Source organism: Mirounga angustirostris, unplaced genomic scaffold (genome assembly GCF_029215605.1).
Source record: "Mirounga angustirostris isolate CCGP_5_RB_7025 unplaced genomic scaffold, mMirAng1.0.hap1 SCAF_15, whole genome shotgun sequence".
Taxonomy (NCBI): domain Eukaryota; kingdom Metazoa; phylum Chordata; class Mammalia; order Carnivora; family Phocidae; genus Mirounga; species Mirounga angustirostris.
The window spans coordinates 17,883,169-17,910,085 of record NW_026991723.1 but is presented as its reverse complement, the minus strand read 5'-3'; the positions used below and the strand labels follow the sequence as shown (position 1 = coordinate 17,910,085).

At 39.2% G+C, this 26,917-nt stretch overlaps 1 protein-coding gene and 2 long non-coding RNA genes across 6 annotated transcripts in view; 2 read left to right on the top strand and 1 right to left on the bottom strand.

The window, feature by feature from the left end:
• The window catches only part of PCSK5 (proprotein convertase subtilisin/kexin type 5), a 466,280-nt gene that overhangs the window by 169,932 nt on the left and 269,431 nt on the right, over positions 1 to 26,917 (bottom strand). For all 4 annotated transcript variants that reach the window (XM_045882270.2, XM_045882271.2, XM_045882268.2 and 1 more), the window contains exons 14-16: positions 14,283 to 14,426; positions 9,400 to 9,502; positions 8,009 to 8,202 (exon numbers count right to left, since the gene is read on the bottom strand). In XM_045882270.2, the coding sequence (XP_045738226.1) occupies positions 8,009 to 8,202; positions 9,400 to 9,502; positions 14,283 to 14,426 (441 nt within the window). The remainder of the gene's footprint in view (positions 1 to 8,008; positions 8,203 to 9,399; positions 9,503 to 14,282; positions 14,427 to 26,917) is intronic.
• On the top strand, positions 29 to 9,716 carry LOC135362705 (uncharacterized). The gene is made up of 4 exons (XR_010407698.1): positions 29 to 160; positions 317 to 428; positions 8,070 to 8,217; positions 9,599 to 9,716. It is a non-coding gene; the product is annotated as an uncharacterized LOC135362705 (long non-coding RNA).
• Positions 9,726 to 14,369, top strand: LOC135362707 (uncharacterized). Its single transcript, XR_010407700.1, has 3 exons — positions 9,726 to 10,026; positions 13,730 to 13,802; positions 14,255 to 14,369. It is a non-coding gene; the product is annotated as an uncharacterized LOC135362707 (long non-coding RNA).

The window sequence follows — 26,917 nt, the reverse complement described above, 5'->3', positions numbered from 1 at the left end:
GAATTTTGAATTTTTTCTTCAAGAAATACTGCTTATTTCTGGGGATCCCTCAGACTCCCCTCCCCCACTCTTATTTTTCCTTTCTCTATCAGGGTGTAGCTCATGTTCCAAATTTGGGGGAAAAAGGAACTACAAGGAAATCCTACCACGGTTCTATAGGGTAAGCTGAGACTCCATCTGCCTCGTGGAGAAATGCCTGCCTTTGAGTCAAGGGACTTGGACTTCTTAAGAAGCAACAGTATCCACTTCAAAATTCTTGCCTGATTTCCAAAAAACAACTCTTGTTCATTTAAACTTGGGTTTTCTTCTTTCTTAGGTTGTGCAGAAACTGGAGATAATCAGTGTCATCATGTATCATGGTGTGACACACTTGTTAATTACCGAGAATTCAGAAATAAAGGAAAAGGGCGCTACCAGAGCACTAACAGGTAGGAATGCCCAAGGATTACTTAATTCTCCAGGGGATGTACCTTTGTCTGTTTCCTAATGATGACTGATTAGGGCCCAAACTCCGCGAAGTGACGTGTTCATTTACAGATTTTTGTTTGGTTCAGTTGCAAAGGATTTCTGTGTGGAAAAAGCCCCCCAAATTCAATTTGTATTGCCATGTAGGAAATTATTCATTTCTTAATTGAAGTATACATAACAATGTTATATTAGTTGGAGATATAGAATATATTGATTTAATGATTCTATATATTACTCAGTGTTGACCACAGTAACTGCAGTCCCCATCTGTCACCATGCAATGGTATTACAGTGTTATGGACGATAGTCCCTAGCTGTACTTTTCATCTCTGCTACTTCCTTATTTCATAACTGGAAGTCTGTACCTCCCCTTTATCTTTTTTGCCCATCCCTCCACCCACCTCTGCTCTGGCCACCACCAGTTGTTCTCTGTATTTTAAGAGTCTGTTTATTTTTTGTGTGTTTGTTAGCTTCCACATATAAGTGAAATCCTGTGGTATTTGTCTTTCTCAGTCTGATTTATTTCACTTAGCGTAATACCCTATAGCTCCATCCATGTAGGCACAAATGGCAAGATCTCACTCCTTTATATGGCTGGGTAATATTCCACTGTGTGTGTGTGTGTATGCCACATCTTTTTCTTCTTCTTCTTTTTTTTTTTTTTTTTTACAAGTTTTTAATTCCAATATAGTTAATATACAATGTTACATTAGTTTCAGGTGTTTAATATAGTGATTCAGCACTTCTTTATATCATCCAGTGCTCATCATGACATGACTCCTTAATCCCCATCACTGGTTTCACTCACCCTCCCACCTCCGTCCCCTCTGGTAACTATCACTTTGCTCTCTATAGTTAAGAGTCTGCTTCTTGGTTTGTCTCTTTGTCCTTTGATCATTTGTTTTGTTTTTTAAATTCCACATGTGAGTGAAATCTTATGGTATTTCTTTGACATTTCACTTAGCATTATACTCTCTAGCTCCATCCATGTTGTTGCAAATGGCAATATTTCATTCTTTTTAATGACTAATACTCCATTGTGTGTGTGTGTGTGTATGATGAATGGATAATCCTTCTTTATCCATTCATCTATCTATAAACACTTGGGTTTCTTGCATACCTTGGCTATTGTAAATAATGCTGCAATAAACATAGGGGTGCATATACCTTTTTTACTTAGGATTTTTGTATTTGGGCAAATACCCAGTAGTGGAATTACTGGATTGTAGGGTATTTCTGATTTTAATTTTTTGAGGAACCTCCATCCTCTTTTCCACCATGGCTCTAGCAGTTTACATTCCCACTGCAGTGCTTGAGGGTTCTCTTTTCTTTACATCCTCGCCAACACTTGTTATAATTTCTTGTTTCTTGATACTGACTGCTGTCCGTTCTTGATAGCTATTCTAAAATGAGTGAGGGGATATCTCATTGTGGTTTTGATTTGCACTTCCCTGATGATGAGTGATGCTGAACATCTTTTCACATGTCTGTTGGCCATCTGTATGTCTTCTTTGGAAAAATGTCTCTTCAGATCCTCTGCCCATTTTTTTTATTACATTGTATTTTTGGTGTTGAGTTGTATAAGCTCTTTATATATTTTAGATATTAACCCCTTAGCAGATACATCATTTGCAAGTATCTTCTCCTACTCACTAGGTTGCCTTTTTATTTTGTTGGTTTTCTTTACTGTGAAAAAGCTTTTCATTTTGGTCAAGTCCCAATATAGGGTATTTTTGCTGTTGTTTCTTGCGCCTGAAGAGACCTATACATAAATATGTTGCTAAGGGCAATGTTCAAGAGATTACTGCCTATGTTTTCTTTTAGGATTTTTATGGTTTCAGGTCTCACATTTAGGTCTTTAATCCATTTTGAGTTTATTTTTGTATATGGTTTAAGAAAGTGGTCCAGTTTCATTCTTTTGCATGCAGCTGTCCAGGTTTTCCCAACACCATTTATTGAAGAGATTGTCTTTTCTCCATGGTATTTTACTCTTTTTGGTGCAGTTACAAATGGGATTGTTTTCTTAATTTCTCTTTCTGCTACTTCATTATCAGTGTATAGAAATGCAACAGATTTCTGTATATTAATTTTGTATCCTGAAACTTCACTGAATTAATTAATCAGTTCCAATGTTTTTTTGGTGAAGTCTAGCATTTTCTTTTCTTTTTTTTTTTTTTTAAAGATTTTATTTATTTACTTGAGAGAAAGAGAATGAGAGACAGAGAGCATGAGAGGGAGGAAGGCCAGAGGGAGAAGCAGACTCCCTGCCGAGCAGGGAGCCTGATGTGGGACTCGATCCCGGGACTCCAGGATCATGACCTGAGCCAAAGGCAGTCGCTTAACCAACTGAGCCACCCAGGCGCCCTGAAGTCTAGCATTTTCTATGTATAGTATCATGTCATCTGCAAATAGTGACAGTATTACTTTTTCCTTACCAATTTGGATGTCTTTTCTTTCTTTTTCTTTTCTGATTGCTGCAGCGAGAATTTCCGATATTATGTTGAATAAAAGTGGTGAGAGTGGACATCCTTGTCTTGTTTTTTTCTTAGAGGAAGAGTTCTCAGTTTTTCTTATTGAGTATGATGTCAGTTGTGGTTCATCATATATGGCTTTTATTTATTTATTTTTTTTTTTAATTTTTTTATTCTTATGTTAATCCCCTTACATTACAACATTAGTTTTAGATGAAGTGTTCCATGATTCATTGTTTGTGCATAACACCCAGTGCTCCATGCAGAATGTGCCCTCCTCAATACCCACCACCAGGCTAACCCATCCTCCCACCCCCCTCCCCTCTAGAACCCTGTTTGTTTTTCAGAGTCCATCGTCTCTCATGGTTCGTCTACCCCTCCGATTTCCCCCGCTTCATTCTTCCCCTCCCGCTACCTTCTTCTTCTTCTTCTTTTTTTTTTTTCTTAACATATATTGCATTATTTGTTTCAGAGGTACAGATCTGAGATTCAACAGTCTTGCACAATTCACAGCGCTTACCAGAGCACATACACTCCCCAGTGTCTATCACCCAGTCCCCCCATCCCTCCCACCCCACCCCCCACTCCAACAACACTCAGTTTGTTTCCTGCGATTAAGAATTCCTCATATCAGTGAGATCATATGATACATGTCTTTCTCTGTTTGACTTATTTCACTCAACATAATACCCTCCAGTTCCATCCACGTCGTTGCAAATGGCAAGATCTCATTCCTTTTGATGGCTGCATAATATTCCATTGAATATCATATATGGCTTTTATTATGGTGAGGTATGTTCCCTTTACCCCACATTGTTGAGAAGTTTTAACATGAATGCATGTTGTATTGTGTTGAATTCTTTTTCTGTATCCATGGAGATGACAGTTTTTTTTATTGTTTATGTGATATCATATAGATTATAGAACCACACTTGCATCTCTGGAATAAATCCCACTTCATCATGCTAAATGATTTTTTTAATGTACATTGAATTCTGTTATTCTTTTAAGGATTTTTGCATCTGTGTTCATCAGAGATATTGGCCCATAGTTTTCTTTTTACATAATGTCTTTGTCTGGTTCTGGGATCAAGGTAATGATGGCCTCATAGATGAATTTAGAAGTTTTACTTCCTCTTCTGTTTTTTTAGCATCATTTGAGAATAGGTATTAACTCTTATTTAAATGTTTTGTAGAATTCACCTGTGAATCCATCTGATCCTTGATTTTTGATGTTGGAAGTTTTTGACTGCTGATTGAATTTCATTACTAGTAATTGGTCTGCTCAGATTTTCTATCTCTTCCTGATTTAGTTTTGGAAAATTGTATGTTTCTGGGAATTTACCCATTTCTTCTAGATTGTCCAACTGTTTGTTGGCAGATCATTTTTCAACATTTTCTTATAATTCTTTGTATTTCTGTGATATTTCTCCTCCTTCATTTCTGACTTTGAGTCTTCTCTCTTTTCTTGTTAAGTCTGGCGAAAGATTTATCAGTTTTGTTTATCTTTCCAAAGAACCAGGTCTCGGTTTCATTGATCTTTTTTTTTTTTAATTTCATTTATATCCGCTCTAATCTTTATTATTTCCTTCTACTGGCTTTGGACTTTGTTCTTTTTTTTCTAGTTCCTTTAGGTTCAAGGTTAGGTTCTTTATTCTATAATATGTTATTTTTCTTGTTTCTTGAGGTGGGCCTAATAGCACTATAAATTTCCCTCTTAGAACTGCTTTTGCTGATTCCCAAAGGTATTTGTTTCCACGAATTTTTGATTTCATCTTTTTTTTTCACTGACCCATTGGTTAATTAGTAGCATGTTGTTTAACCTCCACGTATTTGGCTTTTTTTTCTTCCATTTTTCTCTTGTAATAGTTTCATACCATTTAAATTGGGAAATATGCTTGATATGATTTCAATCTTCTTAAATACAGTGAGACTTGTTTTATAGCCTAACATGTATACCAGAGAATGTTTCATGTGCACTTGAAAACAATGTATATTTCTACCCTGAGTTTTGTTCTTTTCTTCCACTTCCATTTGCATGGTTTATCTTTTTTCATCCTTTCACTTTTAGTCTGTATGTGTCATTATGTGTGAAGTGAGTCTCTTGTAGGCAGCATATAGATGGGTATTATTTTCTTATTCATTACCATATGTCTTTTGATTAGAGTATTTATTTAAAGTAATTATTATAGATAGCTACTTATTGCCATTTTGTTAATTGTATTCTGGTTGTTTTCGTAGTTCTTCTTGATGCCTTCCTTTTTCTCTTGCTCTCTTCCCTTGTGGGTTGATGGTTTTCCTTAGTGATATGGCTGGATTCCTTTCTTTTTTTGTGTATATCACAGGTTTCTGATTTGTGGCTACCATTGGGTTCTATATAGAGTTGAGGGTCACTTAAGTTCAACACATTGTAAAACTACTAAAATTAACTCCCACCTCCATGTTTTATGTATGTGATGTTTTATTTTATGTCTCCCTTGGCTAATTTTTCTAGATTTTGATTGTACTACTTTGTGTTTTAAACTCCACAGTGGCTTTACTCTATGCTTGCCTTTTACCTGTAAAATTTTTCTCCTTTTATAATTTTTTTTCTCTAGTGAATGGCCTATTCTTTCCCTTCAAAGAATTCCCTTTAACAATTCTTGTAAGTCTGATTTATTGGGATGAACTCCTTTAACTTTTGTCAGGAAAACCTTTCTCTCCTGTTTTGAATGATATGCTTTCTGGGTAGAGTATTCTTGGTTGTAGGTTTTTTGGTTTTAGCACTTTGAATATAGCATGCTACTCCCCTGTGGCCTGCAAAGTTTCTGCTGAAAATCAGCTGATTGCCTTATTTGGTTTCCCTTTTATCATTTTTGCCATTTTAATTATTATGTGTCTTGGTGTGGACCTCCATGGGGTCAACTTGTTAGGGGTTCTTCTTCCTGGACCTGGATGTTGCTTCTTTCCCCAGGTTAGGGAAGTTTTCAGCCCCTTCTTCTCCTTCTGGGATCCGTATAATGTGCATGTTACTATGCTTGATGATGCCACAGAGTTCCCTTAACCTATTCTCATTTTTTATTGTTGTTCAGCTGAGTTGTTTTGTTTTCCATTACTGCCTTCCGTATCACTGATCTGTTCTTCTGATCTACTATTGATTCCATTTAGTGTATTTTTATTTCAGTTATTAAATTCATCAGCTCTGACTGGTTCTACATTTTCTCTTTGTTGAAGGTCTCACTGAGATCCTCTGCTCTTTTCTCAAGTCTACTGAGTATCTCAGTGATAACGTCTTTGAATCGTTTATCAATCACACGTATTTTCATTTCATTTGGGACATATTCCTCTGTCTCCTCATTGAGTGTCCTGGGTAGGGTTGAGGGCAGTCTGAAGCAGTGACAGGCTTGGTGAATTGGGCCAGCAGTGAGCCCAGCTGTCTGCAATGAGTCCCTCTGTGTAGATACAGCTACAGGTGCACTGAAGGGCAGGGCTTGCTTCTTGCCCAGCCAGCTATGAGGCTCGACTGCAGGGAGTGCAAGTGTGCTGTTATAGGGTCTTCTCTCCTCGCTCCCCAGGGCATGAGTCACTTTGGAGTGGCACCCTCCAAGTGGGTATGGTGGGACAGGAGCCACTTTGAAGGGAGGACTGCTGAGTTGGATGGGGAAGAGCACACAGTGCTATAGCAAAGTAGATGGAGAGTGTTAGTGCTACCTGTCACAAACATCCAGCTATCTAGGGCTTGGGGCGGGGAGGGGGAAGAGGAATGGCACCTACCAGCACTTTGTTTCTAGAGAAATATCCTGTACATCCCTGCCTGGGGACAGATCTAATCTGCCCAGGACAGATTAGTCAATATATCTCCTTCACATATAACTGCAGGCACTTTTCAAACTGCTGCATCTTTAAGGATGATGGAGACTCAGTTTCCTATTGCCCTCAGGCTCTCCTGGAACCTGAAACTAAGCCCCACTGGAGTTAAGATCTCCTTGTTTCTAAAGCCAGATATTAGGTGGACTCAGATCCTCTTGCTTCCCCACGCTTGTGATGTCCCTCCCGTTTGTAGTTAGTGGCACAGGGGTTTGGTTTCCAACTATGTCTCCATCCTACCTACCCTTTTCAAGGTGGCCTTCTCTCTACAATTAACTGTGGCAGGTCTGTTCTGCCAGTCTTCAGGTGGTTTATCTCAATATGTCTGAGGGAGAAGGTGAGTTCAGGATCCTCCTACTCTAAACTCGGCAAATGAATTTCATTTTGCCTTTCCTAGTGGACTGGAATACCGGATAGTCTTTGAATCCATTTATCACTTTATAGGTTTCCTCATTAATGGCCCTTCATTAGTAGTCTTTGACACATGTCTATTCCATATTCACATCAAAGTCATGTTTTCTAAACTTTCTGAAAAGTTAACACTGATACGTTCCTTTGGTTAGTGTGTAGAAAAGAGCAGGCTTGGCTGCTATCTTTTGAAAGCCTGCTTCTGAAGCTGGTCCATGGCTAGTATCTGGGAATTGGATTTCAGGAGGGTTCCCACCACCCTAACTGGTAAGAGTGGCTCATGGTGCCTCAACTGTACAAACAAGATGGTTTATGCTGAACATCTGCTTTCCTTGTAGGAGCCTGGAATTTTGGTATGTGCCAGGTAGGGGGTTCTTCGTGACCACAACCCTGGGCACTGAGACTCTTAAGGCAGTTCCCTGGTAGCCTACATTTCACACATGTTGTAACCAGTTGTTGCTGGGGGATTTCAATGCATCCTGGGAGAAAACTTAGAAGCTAGTGCTGGTTTCCTGTGGACTTTGTGTCCTATGTACCTTTTCCTGATTTTACTTAATAACTATGAGCTCATGAGTGCAACTATATAGTAAGTCCTCCTAGCAAATCACTGAATCTGGGGATGGGCCCGAGGACTCCCTGACAGTTAGTTACAAGCATTTTTACATAACTGATTTTTTTTTTTTTACAAAAATTGTTAAAATTATAATGTGTTCTCTTAAAAACTGGTTAGATCCTTTGATATAACCAAGGCCTCAATCCCTCCTAATGTCATTCAAATGAAAACCTTCTAAACCCAAATATTTGAAATCAACTCACTGGTGTCCGGGTATAATCCAGCAGGGCAGTGGATAACACAGCTGTTGATTTCTTCATTTAGGAAGTATCCATATTTACAGGACAGGCACTGGTCACCATGGCTCCCAAAGCAGGACTCACAGTTGGGAGCACACTTTCTGCATCGCTTCTTGTCAGCATGGTAGTGGCCAGAGGGGCAGCTGGAGACACAGACCCTGCATTGTGGAAGGGTAAGAAAGAAGGGCAGCATCACTGGAGACAGAGACCCAGGCACTCTTGGAGATGCTCAAGCAAGAGCAGCCTTCCATCTTAAACCACGATGGTAACACCATATCCAAAGAGCCGAATTCTGTTGGTTGGAGCTTTTTCCTGTGTAGGGTTCTGAAGTGGCAAGGCGGCCACCCAATACCAAGTCTGCCAGGTAACGCATGTCTTGGTCCAAACCCCCTCTTCCGGTTCGGGACTAGCTCTTTAAAGGGGACGATGGTTAGAAACTAGAGGCTCAAGAGGAAAGGTTGTGGCATGGGATTGAAAGGAAACTATGTGGGAACCACGATTTTATACAAAAAAGGTTGCTAATAAGGGGTTACTTCTGTTTTTGTGTGTTGTCCTATGGATCCTGTGCACTCTATTGTCTAAGTTAATTGATTTAAACTTGGTTGGTTATGATACATTTAAAAAAAAGAACTTCCTTAACTGAAGGACAGCACTTTGTTTATTCATTCAACAAATATTTACTACTGAATACCAAGTAAAATGTCAGGCATTTGGCTGGTCTCAGCGATGAGAGGTCCCTTTAAGGAACAGAAATTCCAGCATGCATGTAAACAGGAACTAGAACGGGTCTGGGTCTGTCTGGATGGCTGAAGTGTGGACTCACTGTAGTAAGTCTTCCCTGAAGCAGGACGGAAAAGGGGGCAGGGCTCTGAGAGAGATGCCTGGAGCGGACAGCCTCTGAGAGGCCATCACTGTCCCGGGAGCCTCCCTGCGGACAGATCAGCACAACTTGAGACAGAAGCCAGGGGCTCAGAGTTACGGTGACCAAGCAGGAAATAGGGTGAGCAGGGCCCAGCACCTTTGCCACACGGGCACACATCTGTTGGGCTGGATGCTGGCATTTTCATGAAAAGCAAACAGAGCTCTAGAGGAAAGGTCTAGAGGGCTAGTCCAAATGTGAGCAAAGACATTTGCAGCTTGACAGCATACAGGGACACTTAGTATGGGTTTCAGCATTTGGAATGACACCGGGAGGCGGGGGCTGGGGCAGCAGCCTCTGTCCTGTGCTTGGGTCCTGGGAGGAGAACGTCAGCAGACTCTGCTCGAGCGCAGCCCATGGGACCACCCGGAGCGTGCTGTGTGTGTGTTGTGGGGGGGCAGGAGCGCAGGGGGATTGGACTCAGGATCGTTCTTACCTGGTGTTGTTTTTCAGCTTGTAGTAGTAGTTTAAGCAGTCACTGCAGTGGTCTGGTCCTGGCCCGTCACAGCCGACCTCACTGCACTCAGGGTCACAGGGACCTTTTCCAAAAAAAAAAAAAAAATTAAAACAATACTTGGGAAAATATGATTTTAAAGCAGGTCTGTTTTACCTTGAATTTTTCCTCCCTCATGCAGGGAGAGTTTCTTTAAGGTGGAGGAATAATGTGTAACATGGCTCTAAGCACGGAGATGAACTCCTATTACCGAAGTATCAAGAATGTAAATCCAGCCGTGGCCTGGTCTTCAAAAAAGCACATATGGCTGCCTTGTGGGAGATAACACATATCTCCGAATTCAAAGGATGCCACTATGGCAACTGGAAGAGAACTGACGGCAATTAAATATGCGTAATGATAAAAATGTCGGATTTACAGAAAAATGACAAGTTAAGCTGTTGACAGAAAAAAGAAAAAAGTTGATTATTCCACGCCTGGACCAGATTGGCTGGCTTGCCGACGGTCATTAAAACCACGGAATACCTCTGAGATGCTGTACCCAGCAAGAAACATCATTATGGCATCTGGGGCAAGCTTATCAGTATCTGGTCTTGGATTACAAAGCAGGTACCTAAGGCATAGATAATAGATTTTTTTTTAAATGAAATTAAATTTGTTAGTCACCATACAATACATCATTAGTTTTTTGATGTACTGATCCACGTGGTAGGACACAATTTTAAAATCTATTATCTGTGGATCGCTACAGATAATAGATTTTAAAATTGTGTCCTACCCACAGGCCAGTGGGCAACTCAATGAGACATAAATTTTTAAAAATGCAAGCAAGCTTAAAGAATTCCACACCTAGGATGAAAGTTGCTAATCTCTCATGACCTATTCTTTGGTCTAGAGTAAGAATGCACAGACAGGAAGAAAAAATGCCAGAAAGATGGGAGATTTTTATAACTGATAAAAAGCTTTCTAATGACATGGGCTAGACCTTTTACTTGCTTGAACTAACTCCTTTTTTCCTTGTTCTCCATACGTTAGGACATTTGGTCTTGTAATCTTCAAGCCCTTTCCTGTTGAAAATACACATGATTTTAAGTAGTAATAAACATGCACAGAATGTACAAACATTAAATGTTATGTCAGAAATGTCTGAACCATACTGATTGTACTGTTGAACCTTGATCTCCTTTAGTCATTATAGGATTCTGTTCTACAGGTACTGAGTCGGAATATAAAATGGTAGAACCTGGGAGGAATGACTTAGAGAAAAATCTAGTGTTCAAACACCCTCATTTACCTGGTGAGAAAACATACTTTCCAAGAATTAGAGTGGCTTGTCCAGATAATACAGCCCAGGAGCCCTGGGATCAACATGGGTCCCCCTTCTTACTCCAGCTCTCCTACATCGAAGTAGTAAATCAGGTACTAGTGATGACCTTTCAAAATGAATGCAGACTTGAGATCTATTTCTGATTAATCACAAGAGTCATCTGACAGCACTGTTTATCTCTTTGTTCCCCCAAGCCTTAAAACTGATCTCTAAATTGCACAGCGAGTATAACTTGGGACCTTTCAGCTCTCTGCTACGACAGAGAAGGAGAGGGTGTCTCTGTACGTAAGGGCTGGAGCTCAGCCAGCTGTGGGTCCTACAGCCCCTGGAATTTGATGAAACAGTACTAGGGATCTGTTTATGATAATACCATCTGTGCCTTTAGCCAGGCTGACTTCTTCATGAAGGTGAAAATCACAGCTCTGAAGAAAAGGAATCATGGGTGGCCCTAAATTTTCACCAGATGATTTCTGCAATTATCCCACCCACAAAATTATGCTTTATATGTGCCCAAGGGCTCCGTATGGCCAGTTCACATGCTGTGCTGTATCTTAACCTGTCCCAGATGCAGTTTAGCATTTTAGGTTGCAGGGTAATAATGAAATAATTGTCTTTGTTCTCTCTCAAGTGCCAATGTGGACATTTTGGAGATGTTAACGAGAAAAACCAGAGAGATAGAGAACCGTTTGTTCAGAATTTTAAGATTACCAGAATGTGAATTAGAAACCTACCAGAAGGCATATGGCAACAGGTTATTAAGCTCAGTTTATGTTTTTGGATATCCTTTCTCCTATCAGAGAAGATGAAACGGTTTGCTTGTTATACTGTGAATAGTAATGTTACAAGCTCAAAACAAAATCTAATACAATCGAGCTCCAGTTAGCTCAACTGGTTTGAATTATTCCAGCTTAGGATGTATTCTGCTAAGGTGACTAATGAAGTACTTTTAGCTCATTAAGTGGTAGTCAATGCAACAAGACATGTACTACATGGAGCACTGGGTGTTATACAAAAACAAAGAATTGTGGATCACTACATCAAAAACTAATGACATGGGGCGCCTGGGTGGCTCAGTTGGTTAAGCGACTGCCTTCGGCTCAGGTCATGATCCTGGAGTCCCGGGATCGAGTCCCGCATCGGGCTCTCTGCTCGGCAGGGAGTCTGCTTCTCCCTCTGACGCTCCTCCCTCTCATGCTCTCTGTCTCTCATTCTCTCTCTCAAAAAACAAACAAACAAACAAAAAAAACTAATGATGTACTGTATGGTGACTAACATAATAAAATTAAAATCAGAGGGGTGTTTGGGTGGCTCAGTCAGTTAAGTGTTGGCCTTTGGCTGAGGTCATGATCTCATGGGTCCTGGGACCAAGCCCCATGTGGGGCTCCCTGTTCTCCCTCTCTCAAATACATAAAATCTTAAAAAAAAAAAAAATCAGAAATATACTTTGATATGGCTATAAGACCTAAACTACCCCAGAAAAGAAAGTTGAGCAGAATGGCCTGATAAAAGATAAATATGCAACAGCCAATAGATTTCCTAGATACCAGCAGATACTAGTTAGAAAATATGACATCTTTTCCATTATATAGCAACAAGACCCCAAAACACATAGGAATAACACTAAGAAGAAGACTACAACCTAAAATTAAAAGATTTCAGTAAAATGGGACATAGTCTATGTTTTGGATGGAAAGACTGCACGCATTTTATAACAGCAATTCTTACCTAAACAATTCTTCCCATGAGATTGGCATGTAAATTCACATTAAATTCCAATGGGATCTTTAACAGAGAGTAAAATATAGTGTGGGTGTTACCGGATTAAGAATTATTAAAAAATGAGCAAAGGGGGTACCAGAAGAGACCCTGGTGTAAAAATTTATTCTATTGTTATAAAGGAAAGATCCTGGGGCACCTGGGTGACTCAGTTGGTTAAGCATCTTCTCAGGGTCCTGGAATCGAGCCTGGCATCTCCCTCTCCAATAAATATTTAAAAATGAAGGGAAGATCCTAAACTAGTAAAAGAGAAAATGACCCAGCCAATAATGTTAGTCTATTTATTTTATCTCCTACTATATATAATAAGCCAAAATAAGTTCCAGATGAATGGCCAAATGTAAAAAGCAGAGATTAGAAAAAAAGGCATGTGGATATTTAGTTGATTTTGAAGACTAAACTTCTTAAAAACACACACACACACAAGCGAGATCTGAAACTATAAACCCTGCCCTCCAATTTTCTTTTTCCATCAAAACAACAAAACACAAAACAAAAACTACATTTTGGAAGCAAGCAATAACTGAGGAAATGGTTTCAGCAAATACAGTAGTTCTTCCTCCCACTTATCTGCGGGGGATACTTTCCAAGCCCCGCAGTGGATGCTTGAAACCATGGACAGTACCAAACCCTATAGATACTATGTCTTTTTCCTATACATACATACCTGTGATAACATTTAATTTTTAAATGAGGCACAGTGAGAAACTAATAACATAGAACAATTATATCAATATACTATGATAAAAAGATGTGAATATATGGGAATGTGGTCTCTCAAATCTTATGGTATTTATCTGTCTTCTTGTGACAGTGTGAGATGCTAGAATGCCTACAGGACGAGATGAAGTCAGGGGAATGACGTGGGCATGGTAACGTAGCATTAAGCTACTACTGACCTGATGATCTAGCAGATGGAAGGTCATCTGCTTCCTGACCGTTAATAACGGGATACTACTTAGTAGTAGTAGTATTACTACTAGGAAACCACAGATAAGGGGGGAACTACTGTATGGAAAAATGTGAGAGACAATAACATACAAAGAGCTCTTATAAGAAAATTGGTGTCAATTTGAATAGAAAAATGGGTAAAATACAATTATGTTTAATTCCTAGAACTACAGAGGAAAAAATGATTTACTAATAAAGCTATAAAAATTTTAAAATGTTCTGTTCTTTAACTTTTTTCTTTCCATTCAATTTTGGCAGGAATGAGTACAAAAAACGCACAGCTGGTCACAGCATAGACTGGTACATCTTGTCTGGAAAGGAATGTGACAAAGTGTGTCCAAGCTCTCAAACTGATGATCCCTTTGCTGCAGTAATTCTCAGAACTCCATTTTAGGGAAATAATTAAAGATATAAACAAAGACTGATAAAATGATGATGTTCATCCAAACCTTATTTAAAATAGTGTAAAATTCCAAGCAAACTACACATCCCAGATTATGTATTAAATGTAGTACAATCATAGGATGGACTGTCATGCTGTCTTTTAAATATCGTTGTGAGGATATGTGACAACAGGGAAATATGCTCTTAATAACCACAAGAGAAAGAAAAAGGATATGGAAACTCTATATAGTGTGCTTTTGGCTTTGAAGAAAACAGGGCTATCTGAATATACACATGCAAATATTTGGGGGGATAGAAAAGATGGAAGAAACTATATCAGAATATTGGTAGAAGTTGATCTCTGCATGGTGGGGTGATGCACGAACGTTCTCTCCTTAGCCTGTGTCCCTGTTGGAAACCATCTTACCTGCATAATCCTCGGTACCATAGTCATCGGTGGGGTCTTCTACTCGGCTATAGCGGACACGTTCTACTTTAGGAAACTCATTGGTTGGTGAGTACGGCTGCACGGAGGTGCCATAGAGGACCAAAGACCATTCTTTCAATTTCCCTTGAAAAATAATGAAATGATAGCATGACTACACATTCACTTTTGAGCTTTACAATTTAATTCCTTCTCATTAAGAAAAAGCAACAGAAGAATTGTGGCAAGCATATTCATATGAATCAGCATGAGGTGCCTAGCTAGAAACGTACATTTTCCACCAGTTGAAGAATTAACTAATAATTGACATATCACATATTTACTGAGCACCAACTATAGGATAAGCCTTAATCAGCTTTTATAAGAAGACTGAGAAATGAACACCTCTCAGATAGCTGGACCAAGGGCTGAATTTCAAATTATGGATCTTTTAAAAGAGAACCCCAGAATTTTACAGAGGCCTTTGCTTTTCTACATATAAATACCGTATTTGAATTTTTTTAAAAAATTTGGTGTTATCTGACTTGTTTATCAGTAAGACAAAACAACTACTTTGTTCCACCTAACTGAATTAGTCATTTAGTCTTAAGAATACATCACTATTTATACTATGCTATAGACCTGAGCTGTCCAGTGATAGTCCCTAGATATTTGGCTATTTAAAATTTAGTTCCTCAGTCATACCACATTTCAAGTGCTCAATAGCCATATGTGGCCAGTGGTCACTACAATGGATACCACAAATATAGAGTGTTTCTACCACGGCAGAATGTTCGAGTGGACAGTGCTGCAATAAAGCTTTGTCTGGTCAAGAGTGCCTTGAGTGAGACAGGAGCCACGTGTTTTAACTCCTTTGCAGAGAAGGTTCTCAAAGAACATTTTGCTTTAGTCCTTATTTCTTTTTGTGTTAATAAAGCTAAGAAAAACTTCTTACAGGTCCCTAAGCTTAATAAGATTCACATAAAGAATCAACCATAAGCAGAAGTGATTAAGACAAAACCATTAAAAACATGGAAGTATGCTGGCAGGAAGCAGAACCTTCCTGAAGGTCCCTCCTCCACTTAGCCGAATTCAGAGAATCCAGGCATGGTTGGGGCCAGGGTTCTGTCACAGCCCTGAGAGTGGTGAACTTGAGGTGTCAGCTGATCTATTAAGTTTGAATCCATTCAATGTTCACAACAATTGGGAGATAGGCACTTGAATTCCCAAAATATAGATGAGGAAAAAGGCATAGAGGGTAATAATTTTCTCAAAGGCACTAAGAGTACAGACTGCTATTAAAACCCATCTGGGGGTTCCAGTTTAAGATGACGGTGTAGGAAGATCCTGAACCCACCTCTTCCTACAGGTACATAGGGGACAAGTTCCTCTGAACAAGAAAACAAAACAATAGGCTGAGTGGCTCCTACGCAATAGGCAAACAAAAAACCCACAGGAAAGCAGGTAAAAGAGGCCGAGACACAATATTGCAATAAACCCCACCCCTGGCACTGTGACCCACAATCAGGACTCACGACCCCAAAGTTTCTCCCCAAGAAGCAAAAGGTTTGAACCCCATATTGGGCACCACAATTTTTAAGACCTGCGCCTGAGATGAGTCCCCGAAACATCTAGCTTTGAAAACGAATAGGGCCTGAGACCCACAAGGCTATAGTGAACTAAAGAGCTTGCATGTGTGGACCCACCCACTCCGAGGCTCAGGGCAGAGGCAGCCAATTGAAAAGCATGGACTTTCTGTGAAAGAGGCTTATTTGCTTACCGTAACATACAGCTAGGGGCCTACTGAAATACTCTCCAGTGGGCACCATCTTTGCTCTCTCCCTCAGTCTTGCTCCAACTCACTAGTATCTCCCAGAAGGAACCTGTTCTCTTATCTGGGACCCCAATTTTTATGGCTGCCTCTCAGGGCACACCTCTTGGTTGTTGGCACTGGTGGCTGGCAGGGCTTATGTTTCCTGGTAACACAGGACTGTAACAAAATTGACAGATCTATACTTAAGCTCACCTAGGAGAGAGAATCAAAATCAGAAATGAAAGAAGAAGGGGGCAGCTGGGTGGCTCAGTCGCTTAAGCATCTGGCTCTTGATTTCAGCTCAGGTCATGATCTCAGGGTGGTGAGATCGAGCCCCACTTTGGGCTTCATGCTGAGCATGGAGCTTAAGATTCTCTCCCTCTGTCCCACCCCCAGCTCATACACACTCTCTCTCTCAAAAAAAAAAAAAAAAGAGGTTATAACTAAAATAAGAATAAAAACCATGAAAATAGGGGCGCCTGGGTGGCTCAGTTGTTAAGCGTCTGCCTTCGGCTCAGTTCATGATCCCAGGGTCCTGGGATCAAGCCCCGCATCGGGCTCCCTGCTCAGCGGGAAGTCTGTGTCTCCCTCTCCTACTCTCCCTGCTTGTGTTCCCTCTCTCACTGTGTCCCTCTGTCAAATAAATAAAATCTTAAAAAAAAACAACTATGAAAATATAAAGTATTATAAAAGACTATCATCAATTACACACCAACAAAATGAACAACCTGGAAGAAAATGGATAAATTTTTAGACCTATACAACCCACTAAGACTGAATCATTAAGAAACAGAAAATCTGAAAAGAACAATTACTAGTAAAGAGATGGAATCAGTAATAAAAAAAAGAAAACCCTCGACAAAGAAATGACCAGAACTATATCTTCTCTGGTCAATTCTACCAAATATTTAAAGGAATACCAGTCCTTCTTAAACTCTTCCAAAATATAGAAGAAACATTTCCAAACTCATTTTATGAGGCTAGCTAGCATTACCCTGATCCCAAAACCAGATAAGGATGCCACAAGAAAATCCCTGATGAACACAGATGCAAAAGTCCTCAACAAAAAAATTAGCAAACTGAATTCAACAATATTAAAGGGATCATATATCATCAAGTGAGATTTATTCCAGGGATGCAAGAATGTTTCAACATTCACAAACCAATCAGTGTGATTCACAACATTAAGAAAATTAAGGATAAAAAACATATGATCACCTCAACACATACAGAAAAAGTATTAACCTACTTCAACATCTATGATAAAAGCTTTTATCGAAGTGTGTATGGGGGAATAATAAGCATCATAAAGATCAGGAACAAGACACTCACCACTTTTAAGAGTCTCATGCTCTACCGACTGAGCTAGCCGGGCGCCTGGACACTCACCACTTTTAGTCAACATAGTATTAGAAGTCCTAGCCAGAATAATTAGACAAGAAAAAGAAAGGGCATTCAAATTAGGAAGAAGTATGTCACTATTTGCACATGACATGGTACTGTGTATGAAAAACCACAGAGGTGCCACCAAAAACTGTTAGAACTAATCAACAAATTCACAAAGGCTGTAGGATACAAAATCTTTTGCATGTCTATACACTAATAATGAACTATCAAAAAGAGAAAGGAAATCTTATTTATAATTGCATCAAAAAGAATAAAATGCTTAGGAATTTAACCAAGGGGGTAAAAGACCTGTACACTGAAAATTATAACACACATGATGAAAAAACTGAAAACACAAATAAATGGAAAGATATTCTGTGCTCATGGATGAGAAGAATATTGTTAAAATGTCCATGCTACCCAAAGCCACCTATAGATTCAATGTAATCCCTATCAAAATTCCAATGTCATTTTTTGTATAAATAGTACAAACAATCCTAAAATTTTTATGAAACCACAAAAGGCCAAATCACTCTTGAGAAAGAAAAATGAAGCTGGAGGCATCATGCTTTCTGATTTTCAAATATAAAGCTATGGTAATCAAAACACTATGGCTTTGCCATAAAACAGACACAAAGATCAATAGAACAGAATAGCACACAGATATAAACTCATGCATATATGGTCAATTAAGAATACACAATGGGGAAAGGATTTTAATAAATGATGTTGGGAAAACCGGACAGCCACGTGCAAAATAATGAAACTGAACCACTCTTACATCAGACACAAAAACTAACTCAAAATGGAGGCACCTGGATGGCTCAGTCAGTTAAGCATCTGCTTTTGGCTCAGGTCATGATCCCAGGGCCCTGCTCAGCATGGAGTCTGTTTGTCTCTCTCCCTCTGCTCCTCCCTCCCACTCATGCTCACTCTCTCTTTCTCTCAAATAAAATCTTTAAAAAAAAAAAAGAAAGAAAGAAACTCTAAATGGATTAATGATTTGAACATAAGACCTGAAACCATAAAACTCCTAGAAGAAAACATAGGTGGTAAGCTCTTTGCCATCGGTCTTGGTGATAATTTTTTCAGATTTGACCAAATGCAAAGGCAACAAAAGGAAAATAAGTCAGAGCATATCAAACTAAAAAGCTCCGTACAGCGATGGAAACCATCAACAAGATGGAAAAGCAACCAACCTACTGAATGGGAGAGAATATGTGCAAATCATATATCTCATAAGAGGTTAATATCCAAAACATATAAAGAACTCCTACAACTCAATATCAGAAAAATAATCTGATTAAAACATGGGTAGGGAATATGAATAGACATTTTTCCAAAAATGACATATATGTGGCCAAGAGGTATGTGAAAAGGTGGTCAACATCACCAATTAGGGAAATGCAAATCAAACCGCAATCTCACCTTACACCTATTAGAACAGCTATTACCAAAAAGACAAGAAATAGCAAGTGTTAGTGGAGATGTGGAGCAAAGGAAACCCTTGTGCACTCGCAGTGGGAATGTGAATCAGTGCAGCTGTGATGGAAACTGCTATGGAGGTTTTTCAAAACATTAACAATAGAACCACCATGTGATTCAGCTATTCCACTTCTGGGTATTTATCTGAAGAAAATGAAAGCATTGACTTGTAAAAGTATATGTATTCCCATGTTCAATGCAGCATTATTCACAATAGCCAAGATATGGAAACAACCTATGTGTCCATTGATGGATAAATAATAAAAATGTGGTATTTTGGGGGCGCCTGGGTGGCTCAGTTGGTTAAGCGACTGCCTTCGGCTCAGGTCATGATCCTGGAGTCCCGGGATCGAGTCCCGCATCGGGCTCCCTGCTCGGCAGGGAGTCTGCTTCTCCCTCTCCCGCTCCCCCCTCTTGTGCTCTTTCTCTCTCTCACTCTCTCTCTCAAATAAATAAATAAAATCTTAAAAAAAAAATGTGGTATTTTTTACCAGTGGTAATAATACAGTAGAATAATATTCAGCCATAGAAAGGAAGGAAATATTGCCATTTGTGAAAATATGGATGGATCTTGAGAGCCTTTTGTGAATTGAAAAGTCAAAGACAAAAACTATATGATCTCACTTGTATGATGAATTTTAAAAAAAATGATGAAGTAAAAAAAAAAAAACCCTGAGCTCATAAATACAGAGAACAAATTGGTGGCTGCCAGAGGTGGGGAGTTAAGCAGTGGGAGAGATGGGTAAAAAGGGTCAGAGAGTACAGATTTCCAGTTATAAAATAAATAATTGCTAGGTATGTAATGTAAAGCCTGGTGACTATAGTTAATAAAATAGTATATTATATATTTAAAAGTTGCCAAAAAAGTAGATCTTAAAATTTCTCATGACAAGAAAACATTTTTAACTATGTGAGTTGATGCAAGTTAGACTTACTATGATCATTTTGCAATATGTACTAATATCAAATTATTAGGTTGTATGCCTGAAACCAGTATAATGTTACATATCAAATATATCTTAATTAAAAAAATAGAAAATCCATTCAGAATCCAAATGCTGTTCTTGTTGTTGTTGTTGTTGTTGTTGTTATTGTCAGAGAGAGCAAGTGCATGAGCAGGGGTGGGTGGGGAGAGGGAGAGAGAGAGAATCTCCCATCCAAGTGCTAACCAGGCCCGACCCTGCTTAGCTTCCGAGATTAGACGAGATTGGGCGCGTTCAGGGTGGGATGGCCGTAGACGAGAGAGAGAGAATCTTGAGCAGGCTCCACGCTCAGTGTGGAGCCCAAAGTGGGACTTGATCTCACGACCCTGAGATCATGACCTGAGCTGAAATCAAGAGCCAGATGCTTAAGCGACTGAGCCACCCAGCTGCCCCAAATGCTGTGTTCTTAAACTATTATATGAAATTGTCCTCCTGTTTACTTCCAGGAGTTTAGAAACTTGAAGTTTAAAAATGAACATATCCTGTGCCATACTCATTGTTATCCGACATCTGCATGGGCCAGCACATTGGTTTATATGTGGTTTGCCCTCTGCCAGCTTTTCTTTGGGCTTAACTCATTAACGACTATGCTTTCCACAATTAGGGTGCTATTCAGTCTCAGAATTCCAAGTGTTCTACAGTAAGTAGTGGCAAGAAATGAATGCCTACCTGAAATTCATGACCTGGTTGCCTTTACATAGCAATGCAAAAGAGAACACATTTTTCTTGTGGCAGCTCTCAGGTATTCAAGTGGAGCATATAATGCAAGGACACTAGAGGAAATCCAATCCATCACTCACCCTAAAACCTGGCTCATTTAACTTAAGATCAGTCTGGATCTAAAATTTACCCTTGTACAATATTTGGAAGAATGCTGACTCATAATTGACTATTTCCATTCGTGTCATTTCTGAAGTGTCTCATAAGCCCACTGGGGATGTACTTGTTGGGCAATTCATCCTGTTATGTTTTACTTATTATGTAATCTAATTTCCTTAGAATCTGCCACAATTCACATCAAATACTGCCATATTTGGGCCATCATGTTTCCCTTATCATAATGTTTTCCTTTTGCTAAATTACTTAGAAGATTTTGCAGTTGATGATGCAACTTTCTGTTAAGAAATCACTGTGTAAATACAGAATGAGAAAAATCTATTGTACATGTTGGTACATAAATGCAATCTGCCCAAGAATTAAAACACAAGATAGGTCTAATGTGTAACAAAACAAAGACAACAATAAAAAAAACAAAAATCCTTCAAAAAATCCTTACTATGGACTTCTGATTCAAGATGGTGATGTAGGAAGACCCTGAATTCACTTCCTCCACAGACACACCCAATCTATACCTACTTATAGAGCAATTCCTCCTGAAGTAGAACCAAGTGCTGACTGAACAGGCTCTGCACAAGAAAAGATAGACCATGTAGAGAATGGCAAGAAAGATGGAGACATAGTCATGAAGGGACTTTCCCCTCCCCCAACACTGCTGCAATTTAAAAGGCAACTAGAACACAAAAGATCCAGCCCTAGAACTCCACCAAATGGCAGGGGTAGCTGCTGGAAATATCTCTAGGTTGGAGGGGCTGGTGAGTGCCACAGTTTGCATTCCCCCTCCACCTTGATAGCACAGGCAGGAGCAGGGTCTGGAGCCAACGCTGTCCTGCTGCCTCAGTGAGCTCTGGGCCCTTAGCCCACACTTTTAAACGTTTAAAAGAGGAACTGGAATATAAAGGATCCAGCTGGAACTCAGCCAAATGGTGGGAAGCTGCTGGAACGCTCTCTGGCTCAGAGGAGCTGGTGAGTGCTATGGTTTGCATTCCTCTTCCACCTTGATAGTGTAGACAGGAGCATGGTCTGAGTGCCCTCATCAGTTACTACCTCCATGAGCTCCAGTCCCCTAGCCCACATAGGCCCCAACTGTCTCACCAAGGCAGTCCCAGCATGGTGCACACTGGGACATCTGGGTCAGTGCTCACTACAGCTCTAGCCATCTCACCAAGGTGACACATGTGCAAAGTACCCAGGAGCACTCTAGGCCCACGAGTTGGCTCACAACTTGCCAGGACCTCCCTGATGCAGAGCGCCCCAGGATCTCCTGGCCTGAGCCTTCTTAACTCCAGATGGAGCTTGCATCTACTTCAGCTTTAACCATCTGCCCAAGGTGCCCTCAGCACAAAGAGCCCTGGCACCCCCTGCCTTGTAGCCACTTCAGCTTCTCTGCTCAAAGAGTGCTGTGACCCCCCGGCTTACACGTACTTTGGTTTCAGCTGCTCTGTCAGGGCACCCTCAATGTGGAGAGAACTAGGACTGCCCCAGCCTATGTCCATTTCAGTATTAGCTATCTGGCCAGGATACCCTCTGCATAGAGAGTGCTATGATCCCCTGGCTTGCACCCACTTCAGCTTCAGCTGTCAGACTATGGTGCCCTCTACACAGACTGCCTCAGGACCACCATGACACAGCTCAGGCTAGCCCACCAGGGTGGTCCCAGCATGGAGTGACCTGGGACCCCCAGCCAGCCAAAGTCACCAGGAACATACACGGTGGATGACCATACACAAGATCAGTCCTTCTAGTTTAGGATAAGTAGCTGTTCTAATTCTTAGAAACAAACGCAGAAAGCCAAGCAAAATGAGTAGACACATGAAAAGAATGAAAGAACAGACAAACCTCAGAAGAATAATGAAGTGAAATGTAAATAAGCAATATGCCTGATAAACAGTTCAAAATAATGGTCATAAAGATGATCAATGGACTAAAGAGAATAGTGGAAGGGCTCAGAACTTCAACAGAGAGACAGAAAATGTATAGAAAAACCAATCATAGTTGAAGAACACTAACTGAAATTAAAAATACACTAAAGGAATCAACAGTAGATTAGAGGATACAGAAAAATGGATCAGTGATCTGGAAGACAGGGTAATGGAAAGCATCTGAGCTGAAGAGCAAAAAGAAAGCAAAAAATTTAGAGTGAGGATAGGCTAAGGGATCTCTAGGATAACATAAAGTGAACAATCACTCATATTATAGGGGTCCTAGAGGGAAAAGAGAGAGAGAGAAAGGGGCAGCAAACTCATTTGAAGAAATAATAGCTGAAAACTTCCCTAGCCTTGGGAAGGAAACAGATATACAGGTTTAAGAAGCAGAGAGATTTCAAAACAAGATGAAATCAATGAGATTCACACTAAGACAGATTAACAAAATGGCAAAGATTAAAGATACAGAGAGAATATTAAAAACAGCAAGAGAGAAACAATTAGTTATGCACAAGGCAAACCCTATAAAGCTTTCAGCTGATTTTTCAGGAGAAATTTTGCAGGCCAAAATGGAGTGGCATGATATATTTGAAGTGCTAAAACAACAACAACAACAACAACAACAACAACAACACAACCAAAAATACTCCACCTGGCAAGATTATCATTCAGAATTGAAAGTGAGATTAAGAGTTTCCCAAACAAAAGTTAAAGGAGTTCATAATCATTAAACCAGCCTTACAAGAAATGTTAACAGGAACATTTTTAGTTGAAAAGGTCATAATTAGAAGAAAATTATGAAAAGAAAAAATTTCATGAGTGGAAACATACAGCAAAGGTAGTAGAACAATCACTTATGGAGCCAGTATAGAGCTTAAAAGATACAAGCAGTAAAGTCAATGATATGTAAAAAAAATTAGTTAAGGGGAATCATAAAATAGATGTAAAATATGACAACATATACATAAAATGTGGAGGGGGTAGTAAAAATGAAGTTCTTTTTTTTTTTAAAGATTTTATTTATTTATTTGACAGAGAGAGACACAGCAAGAGAGGGAACACAAGCAGGGGGAGTGGGAGAGGGAGAAGTAGGCTTCCTGCAGAGCAGGGAGCTCGATCCCAGGACCCTGGGATCATGACCTGAGCCGAAGGCAGACGCTTAACCGACTGAGCCACCCAGGTGCCCCCAAAATGAAGTTCTTTTAGAATGTGTTCAAACTTAAGTTATTGTCAACTTAATATAGATTCTTATATACTTCAGATGTTATACATGAACCCCATGGTAAACACCAACTAAAAACCTTTAATAGATACACAAAAAATAGAGAAAGTCAAGCATAACACTATAAAGAGTCATCAATCACAAGAAAAGAGAGCAAGAGAAAAGAAAGGAACAAGAACTACAAAAACAACCAGAAAGCAATTAACAAAATGGCAATGAAAACATACCTATTAATAGATTACTTTAAATGTAAATGGTCTAAACACTCCAATCAAAAGACAGAGGGTAGTGGAATGAATAAAAAACCAAGACCCATCTATATGCTGCCCACAAGAGACTCACTTCAGACCTAACTACAGACTGAAAGTAAAGGGATATAAAAAGATATCCCATGCAAATGAGAGCAGGAAAAAAACAAAATAAAAACAGCCAAGGTAGCAGTATTTATATCAAATAAAATAGACTTTAACACAAAGACTATAACAAGAGGCAAAGGAGGGCAAGAAGATATAATACTTGTAAATATCTATGCACAACATTGGGGCAACAAAATTCACAAAGCAAAATGACATAAAGGGAGAAATTGATGGTAATACAATAATAGTAGGGGACTTCAACACCAGACTTACACCAATGGCTAGATCATCCAAACAGAAAATCAATAAGGAAACAGTGGCCTTGAATAACACATTAGACCAGATGGACTTAAGAGATATACAGAATAGTCTGTCCCAAACCAACAGAATATACATTCTTTTCAAGTGTACATAGAACATTCTCTAGGATGGATCACATGTTTTCTGATCACAACAGTATGAAACTAGAAACCAATTACAAGAAGAAAAGTGGAAAAAAACACAAACATGTGGATGCTAAACAACATGCTACTAATCAACCAACTGGTTAATAAGAAAAATACACCAAGACAAATGTAAATGAAAACACAATGGTCCCATATCTTTGGGAAACAAGAAAGCAGTTCTAAGAGGGAATTTTACAGCAATATAGGCCTACCTCAACAAACAAGAAACATTTCAAATACACAATCTAACCTTACACCAAGAGGAAATACAAAAAGAAGAAAAACAAAGCCCAAAGTTAGAAGGAAGGAAATAATAAAGATCATGGTATAAATAAATGAAACAGAGACTAAATAACAATAAAAAGATCAGTGAAACCAAGACATGCTTCCTTGAAAAGATAAACAAAATTAACAAACCTTTAGCCAGACTAATCAAGAAAAATGAAGAGAGGACCCAAATAAATAAAATCAGGAATGGAACAGAAATAACAACTGACGTCACAGATATACAAAGAATTATAGGAGACTACTATGAAAAAGTATATGCCAACAAATTGGAGAACCTAGATGAAATGGATAAATTCCTAGAAGCATACAATCTTTCAGAATGGAGTCAGGAAGAAATAGAAAATCTGAACAGACTAATTACTTGTGAGGAAATTGAATCAGCAATTAAAAAAAAAAAAATCTGGGGCGCCTGGGTGGCTCAGTTGGTTAAGCGACTGCCTTCAGCTCAGGTCATGATCCCAGAGTCCTGGGATCGAGTCCCGCATCGGGCTCCCTGCTCTGCGGGGAGCCTGCTTCTCCCTCTCCCACTCCCCCTGCTTGTGTTCCCTCTCTCGCTGTGTCTCTCTCTGTCAAATAAATAAAAATCTTTAATAAAAAAAAAAAAAAATCTCCCAACAACAAAAGTCCAGACCAGTTGGAATCATAAGTGAATTCCAGCAAACATGTAAACAAGAGTTAATACCTATTTTCTTCAAACTATTCCAAAAAATAGAAGAGGAAGGAAAGCTTCTAAATACATTCTATGAGATTAGGGTTACCCTGATACCGAAACCAAAGACAGTACAAAAACAGAAAATCAAAATCAAAATCAAGAACAGGCCAAAATCCCTGATGAACACAGATGCAAAAATCCTCAACAAAATATTAGCAAACCAAATTCAACGATACATTAAAAGGACATTCACAGTGGGATTTATTCTGGGGATACAATGGTGGTTTAGTATCTGCAAATCAATCAATGTGCTATACCATATTAATAAAGTGAAGGATAAGAATCATATGATTGTCTCAGTAGATGCAGAACAAGCATTTGACAAAATTCAACATCCATTCATAATAAAAACTCTCAACAAAGTGGAGTTAGAAGGACATACCTCAACAAAATAAAGGCCATATATGACAAACCCATAGCTAATGTCATACTCAATGGTGAAAAACAGAGCTTTTCCTTTAAGATCAGAAACAAGACAAAGATGCCCACTCTTGCCACTTTTAGTCAACACATGGTACTGGATGTTTTGGCTGTAGCAAACAGACAAGAAAAAGAAATAAAAGACATACAAATTGGTAAGGAAGAAGTAAAAGTGTCACTAATTGCAGATGACATGACATTATATATACAAGACCCTAAAGACTCCATCAAAACTCTAGAATAAATGAATTCAGTAATGTTGCAAGATACAAAATTAATATTTGGAAATCTGCCTTTCTATACATTAATAATGAAGTAGCAGAAAGAAAAATTAAGAAAACAATCCCATTTACAATTGCACCACAAAGACTAAAACACCTAGGGATAAACTTAACCAAGGAGGTGAAAGATTTAGAGTCTAAAAACTATAAAACACTGATGAAAGAAATTGAAGATGACCAAAAAATGGCAAAATAGTCCATGCTCATAGATTAGAAGAATTAATATTGCTAAGATGTCCATACAAATAATACTAAAATTTGTGTGAAACTACTGAAGACCCCGAATAGCCAAAGAAATCTTGAGAAAGAAGAACAAAGCTGGAGGCATCACAACCCCAGGTTTCAAGATCTCCTACAAAACTGGAGTAATCACAACACTATGGTACTGGCACAAAAACAGACACATAGATCAATGGAATAGAATAGAAGGCCCAGAAATAAACTCACATGTATATAGTCAATTAATCCATAACAAAGAAGTCAA